The sequence below is a fragment of the Trichechus manatus genome, unplaced genomic scaffold, assembly GCF_000243295.1.
Source record: "Trichechus manatus latirostris isolate Lorelei unplaced genomic scaffold, TriManLat1.0 scaffold00279, whole genome shotgun sequence".
Classification (NCBI taxonomy): Eukaryota; Metazoa; Chordata; class Mammalia; order Sirenia; family Trichechidae; genus Trichechus; species Trichechus manatus.
Window position 1 is genome coordinate 1,771,899 of NW_004444215.1, and position 9,777 is coordinate 1,781,675.

Sequence of the window (9,777 nt, forward strand, 5' to 3'; positions counted from 1 at the left end):
AAGTTTCAGAGTCTCTTCTGACATCCATTTTGGTCTTTTCTTTCTTTCCTGTCTTTTTAATGACCTCTTGCTTTCTTCATGTATGATGCCCTTAATGTCATTCCGTAACTCATCTGGTCTTCGGTCATTAGTGTTCAGTGCATCAAATCTATTCTTGAGATGGTTTCTAAATTCAGGTGGAATAAAATTCAAGCCTCAAGTTGCAATATTGAAGGAGTCTACAGGGAAAATATTGAATGACACAGGAAGCATAAAATGAAGATGGAAGGAATACAGAGTCACAGTACCATAAAAGACCCTGGTAAATGCTTGGTAAAGTAGTGAGTCAACAAAAAAGAGGAAGACTCTAGACGAGATGGATTGGCACAGTGGCTGCAATAATGGACTCAAGCGTAACGATTGTGAAGACGGCGCAGGACTGGGAAGTGTTTCGTTCTGTGGTGCATAAGGTTGCTATGAGTCGGAACCAACCTGACGGCACCTAACAACAGCAACAACAGCTGTTACACTGGGTGACATCATGGTCGTGACTCTCCTGTGCTGTCTTCCTGGTTGGCTGGCACTAAGACAAGCAGCGCGTGTGTCGGCACGAGCGCCAGGCAGCTGAGGTGGTCCAGTTTCATCTCTCCTTGCACAATCAGATTCTGCCTTTCAGCCTTGGTTTGTATTTCTTCTAGCCAAGCCTCTCTGATTAAGGCCAGGCAGAATGCAGGCCATTCTGAGGTTTGTCTTTCGAGTCTGAGAGCCTCACTCTCCCAGAGGATCACAGTGCAGGGAGAAGCACCTGCCCTCGGTCCTTGTTCCCCCAGAAACTGGCCTTGCCTTCTCAGCTCACCTCCCCAGAGTGTGCCCCGCAGCCTCCACCAAGGACTTCTGCTCCATGAGTTCAGGAACTGACTTCTGAAAGGAGAAATGAGGTTCATACTGAAACCTGACGTTAAGACTGAGGTGGGGCCCCCTGTGGCCGAAACTGCCTTCACCGTGACAGTCTCCAAGCGGAAGCTCGCAAACTACTATTTATTGAACAGAGTCCCTGGGTGGTGCAAAGGGTTAGGTGCTTGGCTGCTAACCAAAAGGTTGGAGGTTCGAGTCCACCCAGAGGCGCCGCAGAAGAAAGGCCTGGTGATTGACTTCCAAAAGATTGCAGCCACAGAAAACCCTATGGAGCACGGTTCTACTCTGACACACATGGCACTGCCATGAGTCGGAGTCAAGTCCACAGCAAGTGGCTTTATCTGTGAGTGTGCCTGGCTCAGTCACGGGTGCTGTGTGCATTTAAGTGTGATCGGACAGACTGAACTTCACCAGGTACCGAAAGGAAACATCTTTTATAATTTTTCTTCACCAGTGCTTTCAAATCTGCTCACTCATCTTCCTTTCCTGCCCCTGACATCCTTGCAGATGCTTCCACACTTTCAGTTTTGAGTAATTGACTCACTGTTCATTATTAACAAACCTAGTCTGATCCAATTTAAAACTTAAACGTGTGGTGTCTCCAAGCCCTGCAGTGGGTGGAGGGAGCAGGACTTTTCTTCAGACTCCGCTGCTTCTGGGCCCCTCCGGGGTTTGGGCCAGGGATGAGGGGCTGTGCGGGAACAGAGGCCAGCTCCTGTAGGACTGGCACTCTCGTACGCTAGTTACTTTTTGCTGTGTAATGTCATGCAGGGTCTCTGTGGTGGGTGACGTCGATTCCTTGTGTTTCTCCATCAGCCTCTCCCCTGAGGGGCGCATCCTACAGCTCTTGCCCCAGCAGCCCAGGTTCCATCAGATGCCTCGAGCCAGGCTCCCTCCCATGACACCTACACAGCCCACAGGAGACTCAGAACTCCCTGCCTCATCCAAAGAGGGACATACCTTTGCTTAAGGGCTGACCCCTCTTTCTTCACCCAGCCAGTGCAGTCTGTTCCAGCCACCCCCTCTTCCAGCCTCACATTCCCCCAGGCAAGACAGAAGCCCACAACAATCCCTGTCTTCTTGTACACCCTCGACTCGTGGGGACATATGTCAGGCTTTCCCGATAAATGTCTGACCACACTCTACTTTGGTGGCCTTACAAAAACAGGCTAGCAGCTCCTGCAAGTCAGCAAGTCCCCAAAGAAAGAATAGCATGCCAGCCTCCCCTTTTCCTGGGGCTCCTTCCTGAACGTGGCATGGCAGCCACGGAGAGGCGCTACTCATGTGTAACTTCGAGAGAGCCCATGAGGAGTGCGGAGAGCTGTTGCCTGTAAGGGCTGCCACAGTATTCGAGCTGAGGCCATGCTCTTCCCAGGCAGATGCTGCCAGTGACGACATGGTGCTGGGGGGGGGGTTCTAGGACCTGGCCATCTCAGGATTCCCAACTCAGACCATTCTCTCCGGGAAATCGGGGGGGGGGTGGCATTGTGCTTCCCATCTCCTCACCCCTGGGCTCGGAAGGGCTAGAGGTTCTGGTCCCTACGGGGGGTGCACGGAGTTAGGAGCCCCAGCCAGGGTCCCACTGTACCCGGAGATATGGCTGCTGCCTGGGCATTTCACGGGTCCTTGCATCCAGAGACCAGCAAGCAGGAAGAGGCACCATCCGGGCGAGGACACTTGACCCTGACTCTCAAGGAGGAAGGAAGAATGCTGTTACAATGGTGACCAGAAGGACTCCGTGGGAACCCCAAGTGATCAGTTCTCTTGCCCACTTGTGACTGTCACTGGACAAGTGCAGCGACCATGGCCTGGGAAGAGGGTGGGCACCAGGGACTCAGACGCCTCAGGAGGGAAGGGACGTCACCAAGACTGCGGAGGTGAGAGCTGACAGTGGAGGAGAAATGATGAGGACCTGTTGTAGCTGGAGGCTATCATTTGTGCCACCAAACTGCTCCCCGAACACGTATGGAGTAGTGGGTCAGAGTGGTGGACTGTGGCCGTAAGGAGAGCACTGCTGCGTAGATCTCCCTGGAAGAGAGGACCTGCCGGCGGGAGTGCCATTAGCCAGCCAGACCCGCTGCAGCGTCTGAGCGGAGGCCGTGCGATTTCCAGGCAGCTCCCAGCCAATGACAGCACAGCGGGCTGCCCAGCGTGGGACTGCTCTGCAGGCCAGCTTCACAGCAGGAGCTCCCTGTCAGGCTGGCGAAGACTTGCTCCAAGCTGCACCGCAGTTGACGCTCTTCCTCCCGGCCCTCCCTGCTGCCCCTTCACAGGTGTCAGGCCTCCCCCGCGCCTTCGCGCCTCTATCGTTCTCAGGGTATTTTTCGTGTTTCTAACTGTTTCGGCTGCGCGGACTGACACATTTGGTTTGGGAGTAGAGAGAAGCCCTCCCTCTTCTCCCTCATGGGAGGGTAGGGGAAAAGCCTTTAACAATCTGCTTTGAAATGTTTGATCTTCTCTTGAATAGCCTCGATGGGAGGGTGGTTGCTGAACTGGCTTTGTCATCTTTTAGCAAATGCGGCATTGTGTCACGTTTCCTTTGAGATTGGAGACTGTGCAGGCGCTTAGCACCTCCTGGCCTCAGATTTGGGCCCAAATCCTGTGAAATAGGCAATCTCCTAGTTTAAATCCACTAGGTGCTCCTTGAAAACCCTATGGAGCAGTTCTACTCTATCCTGTAGGGTCACTCTGAGTCGGAATTTACTCGATGGCGGCGGGTTTGGTTTTGGTTCTTTCATCCATGAAAGTGGCATCTCCTCATTTATATAGCCTTCTTTAATGTCTGTTGGTATAGCTTTGTAATTTTCTGCATTCACACTCAAGAAATACTGAAAGCTATGCTCTGACATGCTTGTGCCAGGAATACTGTGGTCAGCAACATCACACACGGTTCCTGCCCTCACGGAGCCTCGAATTGCTGAAAGGATCACACAAATCCGTGTGCAATCACTATGTTATGTGCTCAGAGTGTGTTAGAGGGGGACGGCCCTGAGGTGGGCGGGGGGCGCCAGGCCAGGTGGGCTGGACACCTGAAGGATGAGGAAAAGTTAGCCAGGCACAGAGTGGGAGGGACAGCCATTCTCAGGCAAAGGGCCTTCAAGCTGGAATAGGTGTGGCACAAAAGTGACCTCTAGCTAGGCCCGCCACTCCCACAGTCACACCGTGGACACTGTCATTTCCTGTTACGGCCCCACCTCCAGAACCAGGGACTCAAGCGTCCCCCTCTCTGACCGCACACTCCACACTCTGCTCATTCTCCCTGGGTCTCGCCTCTCCTGCAGCGTTGGAGAAGCAGAAGTCAACTCGATAAAATTGTGACCCCTTAAATATTTCTCAAATCCGTTCACTTCTCACCTTCACTACCAACATCCTAGTCTGAATTATGACCATATCACCCCTATAAGACTGCAGCAGCCTCCTTGCATCCACTCTCGCCTCCCTCTTCTGCATTCCCCATAGAGACGCCAGAATGATTTTTTAAAAAGTAAATCAGGTTATGTTACTCCCCTGCTCACAACCCTTCAATTGCTTCCTCAGCATAAAATGAAAACTTGGTATTAATAACAATGAATTATTAGAAAGAAATATTAGAAAATCGTCTCCGAGTGACCACAGGTGGCAGCAGGTGGCAGGTCCCACCTGTCAGGCTGGCAGCAGGCTCCTGATTGACGGCAGGGGACCTGCCTGCTCTACGACTTCCCACCAGCAGGAGGCGACCCCCTAGGCTTTTACTGAATTGTGATAATGCTCAATATACCAGGCATTGTATCATTTGATATCCACAATAACGCAAGTGATTTCTACTCTTCTCCTCTTTACACAGACGAGTAAGCACACAGCTATAAAGTTTATTTCGTCCAGGTCACTCAGTTAGAAGTGGTGCAGCCAGAATTCCAAGCCAGGCCTCTTCAGTCCCAGAGCTTGTCTTTGAAACAGGGAGTCCTAAACAGGAAAGAGTGACTTTTTTTTTTTTCCAACGTCCTATATTTTCATCTCCGTTGCTCTCTGACTATATTTTTAGGGTAGTGAATTCAAACAATAAAGAGGTATACAGCAGAAATAGTAAAAGTCACACTCCTCCACTTCTTTCCTCTTCCCTCCCCATAAGTGAACACGGTCAACTCCTCCGTGAGCGTCCTTGCAGAACTGTCTATTCCTTTTACACTTACACATGTTATATGTATACATCTATGTAGATACATATAACATGTATGAGTGTTTTATGTATATATGTGTATATATATGTATACATACACACACATGTTGTTGTTGTTAGGTGCCATCAAGTCGGTTCCAACTCACAGAGACCCTGTGTACAACAGAATGAAACACTGCCCAGTCCTGCGCCATGCTCACAATCGTTGTCATGTTTGGGCCCATTGCTGCAGCCACTGTGTCAATCCATCTCATTGAGGGTCTTCCTCTCTTTTGCTCACCCTCTACTTTACCAAGTAAGATGTCCCTCTCCAGGGACTGGTCCTTCCTGATAACATGTCCAAAGTACAGAAGACTAAGTCTCACCATCCTTGCTTCTAAGGAGCATTCTGGCTGTACTTCTTCCAAGACAGATTTGTTCATTCTTTTGGCAGTCCATGGTATAGTCAATACTCTTCGCCAACACCACAATTCAAAGGCGTCAGTTCTTCTTTGGTCTTCCTTATTCATCATCCAGCTTTCACATGTATATGAGATGACTGAAAACACCATGGCTTGGGTTAAGCCCACCTTAGTCTTCAAGGTGACACCTTTGCTTTTCAACACTTTAAAGAGGTGTTTGCAGCAGATTTACCCAACGCAATGCGTCTTTTGGTTTTCTGACTGCTGCTTCCATGGGTGTTGATTGTGGATCCAAGTAAAATGAAATCTTTGACAACTTCAACCTTTTCTCCATTTATCATAATGTTGCTTATTGGTCCAGTTGTGAGGATTTTTGTTTTCTTTATGTTGAGGTGTAATCCATACTGAAGGCTGTAGTTTTTGATCTTCAGCAGTAAGTGCTTCAAGTCTTCTTCGCTTTCAGCAAGCAAGGTTGTGTGTGTGTGTGTGTATATATATATATGTATGTATATATACATAATACATACATATATATATATATATATATATATATATATATAAACCAAAAACACCAAACTCGTTCCACCGAGTAGATTCCAACTCATAGTGACCCTATAGAACAGAGTAGAACTGCCCCATAGGGTTTCCAAGGGGCGGCGGGTGGATTCAAACTGCCAACCTTTTGGTTAGCAGTCGAGCTCTTAACCACTGCGCCGCCAGGGCTCTGTATATCTATCTATATACATACACACACAATTCGTGTTTGTTATTTAAATGGGGTTATCTGTAAGTATTGTGTCTTGTTTTCTCTCTTGAATAGGAAGTCATGGGAATAATTTCATGTTAGTTTATATATATATTTATCTTTTTTTACTTAGACAAGCAAAATATGAATTCAATGTTTACAAAATTAAACGATCATTCGCGTGAAAAAGCAGAAGTCCCCTCTTACCCCTTCCTAAATCTCACTCGTCTCTTCCAAGGTAAGCGCTGTTATTCAAACCTGACACGATATTACACACACAGGTGAGGGTGGCAGCGAGTGACACACACCACACACACACACACACACACACACACACACACACACACACAGGTGAAGGTCATGTGACGATGGAGCGGAGAAAGATTTGACGATGTGGCCTTAACCCAGCCACCAGAAGCTGGAAGAGGCAAGAATGAATTCTCCCCTAGAGCCTCCAGAGGGAGTGCAGCCTCGCTGCCACCTTGATTTTGGCCCAGGGATACTGGTTTTGGACCTCTGGCCTCCAGGACTGTATGTTTATACGTTTCAGTGGTTTTAAGGCACCCAGTTTGTGCTACTTTGGACAGTGGCCGTAGGAAACTGATACGGGACCAATTGCACTTCCTCAGGTGTGAGGCACAGCTTCCCACAGACACTCAGTGTATGACTGCTGAAAATCAGCTAGTCCGACAGGCGCTCGGAGTCTCAGAGAGGCAGCTGCAACATGCTCTGCCCACAGGTTCCAGGCGGAGGGGCCTGGGGTCTGGGCAGGGACATGTTGACCTTGGGGGTCTGCCTGTGACTGAAGAATGCAAAGAGAAATTGAAGAGGAAGCTGAGGGCTCAGATCAATGCTTACTTCCTGGGGAGTGGTATGTGAGCTAGACAAAGGGGACTGCAGAGAATAGAGCTGCAGACCCCTCAGCTTTTTAGGGAGAACCCCAGGGGAAAGGCTAGCTCAGAGGTCAATGATTCCAGGGAGCCAAATGAATGAACTCTTAAGTAAAGCTGTGTTGGTGTTTTATGTCTTAGTCCAGGTAGTATGTATAGAAGAATTGGTTGCATCTTTTTAGGATACCATTTTGTATGTAAAATATCACAGAATATATATTTTAAAGTACAGGCAGTCCCCGACTTGGATGTATTCAAGTTACGACGAACCACACTTATGACATCCCTTTTTTGTTCGTTTTTACATCTTATCGTTAGTAATATGTACTACACACAGTGTTGCAGGGAGTAATTTGCGGATGTTATCACCTTCATGCCAACTCCAAAGACAAATAAAGGTTGGGTTTATAAAGATACTGATAATAAAAGACAATAACAATGAAAACTAAAAAAAAAAAAAAAATGAGGTATTCGACTTACGATGGAGTAGTCGGAATGGAACTCCCTCATAAGTTGAGGACTACCTATATTCAATTACCAGAAGCTCTTATAAAAACTCCCCAGGCCTGAAACCGTGGAAAGGGGGAGTGTGCTGTCACATTATAGGGATAGCGACTAGGGTCATAGAACAATGTGTGTATAAATTTTTGTATGAGAAACTAACTTGAGCTGTAAACTTTCACCTAAAAAGCACAATTAAAAAAAAACAAACAAAAAACTTCCCAGGCCTGTGTGCCTCAGACCTGTCGGCACAGACCCTGGAGAGGTGGGCCCAGGAATCTGGTCCGAGCCAGGGAAAGGCCGCCCCAGCGTGCACGATATTACACTTCCCACAGTATAAATGAGGGCCGTCCATCAGTTCCCTACCTGTGGTGCCTTTGTGCTCGTGACTGTGCACAGCAATGGAGACACAGAAAGCCACTGGCTTTAAGGGGTCTTCTGTCAGAATGGAGGAGACAGTAGTCTTCACTGTCCTCTGGGCACAGTGGAGGAGCCCCTAAACCAGGGCAAAGGTTAACTCAGATGACTAAGAGGTTCAAAGACTTTTCAAACGGAACATATTAAAACCTATCACTTCGACTCTGGTTGTTCCTAAATCCTCCTCTCCCCAAGTCCGGGACGTGCCCAGTTCTGCTTGCCACCCTGCCTGGACCCCTCTGGCTCAGTGCTACCGAGCCTCCCCTAAGCAAGGTGTTCCGCCCCTTGGTGTCTCATGGCTTTGCCACTGACTGACTGTGTGACCGTGGGCCAGTCGTGTCCCTCCTCTGAGCCCCAATTTCCTCCCCTGGAACTTGAGCAGGTGAGGTTCGGTTTGGGGCTGGATGGACCCTCAGAATGACAAAGTAGCCGTGGCTGCAGGCCCCCAACTCCATGCCCCTCTGTGAGCTCGGAAATTGCCAAGCGAGTGTTCAATGAGGGAGATGGATTCTGAATAACCTTTTAGATGTTTGCAAGGAAAAAGACAGACATGCCATTTCCCTTCGTGACTGTGAGCAAGGAAGCCTGTAAGTTCACATCAAGCCAGCTCCCTCGCTGGTAAATGCAGGATTGTTCACAGCCAAGGGGGAAATGCATGTTAATGTGGATCCAGAAAATGGGGGCAGAGGATGATCCCAAGTCTACTCAAAGGGGGATGGGCACCATTTCGGATCCAGGTTCAACTTGGCCTGTAATGAGGTGTGTGACCTTAACGTCCCTCAGCCTCATGTGGCGAACAAGGACGAAGAGAATACTAACCTCACAGGACGCTGGTGAGTCACCCTATGAAGACGTCGGAGGGATGATCGTCCAGTGTGACTCGGGGGAAAGCCCCTGTGGATCACTGCTTCATGTCCCTGAAGAGGGCAGGCAGGCAAGCGGAACGCTGGCCACTGCAGGGAGGGGTGAAGACACCTGACAGCCCTGGATTATCAGCCGAGCACCGTGTGGCTTTTCAGACCCAGTGGGCCCCACCTGGCATCCCCCTAATCCCCTCCTTGTGTGGCTGGGGCAGGGCACAGTGGGTGAGCGGGCAGGAGCACCCAGACCAGCAGAGCCTCTGCCTGGAGGGTGGTCACTTTCTCTCTCCTTATGCTTCCATCTGGGACCTGACCGACAGAGCAGAATCCACAGCAGGGGAAGGCAGGTCCAAGGGGTTGGGCTCCAAGAGGAGGAAGGAACTTCCCAGGACGCGGGACCTGCAGGGCACACCGGGAAAGGCCCAGGCAAACCCGGAAGCTTGGTCACCCTCCTTGGGGCTGGCCACTGACCTCGGGCAGCCTCAGACGCTTGAGAGAATCACCTTGGCCCGTGCCCACAGAGGCCAAGGCTTGCTGTCCACACGGGCTGGGCGGACATCCTGGGTCACACACTCTGTGGATGTGTCTGTACCCGTGGGCACGTGGGTCGGCTCCACTGAATCCCACCTAGACCAGGTACTCCTCACATGGGACAGCTACAGGAGCACACGTGGACGGGGACAACGGAGACGGGCAGGGAAGGCAGGGGAAGGAGCCCCAGAGCGCCCCAGCTCTGCCGCGGCCCAGAACGCAGCGCTGGCGGGTGCCACTCGCGGACTCCCCGGGGAGCGGACCCGTGGCCACGTCTGTGCCCCAGGGGACGTCTCGGGCGGTGCGGGGTCCGAAGCCGAGCGGCGCAGAGGGACGGCCTCGCCTGGGCCAGCGCCCCCTGCGGGAGAGGGCCGGTGACGTC

General features: G+C 50.4%; 1 protein-coding gene across 1 annotated transcript in view; it reads left to right on the forward strand.

Annotated features, from left to right (window-relative positions):
- The window catches only part of LOC111819148 (paraneoplastic antigen Ma6F-like), a 15,903-nt gene that overhangs the window by 5,564 nt on the left and 562 nt on the right, over nucleotides 1–9,777 (forward strand). The window contains exons 8-9 of the mRNA XM_023725024.1: nucleotides 8,788–8,837; nucleotides 9,080–9,769. Of these exons, the coding sequence (XP_023580792.1) occupies nucleotides 8,788–8,837; nucleotides 9,080–9,769 (740 nt within the window). The remainder of the gene's footprint in view (nucleotides 1–8,787; nucleotides 8,838–9,079; nucleotides 9,770–9,777) is intronic.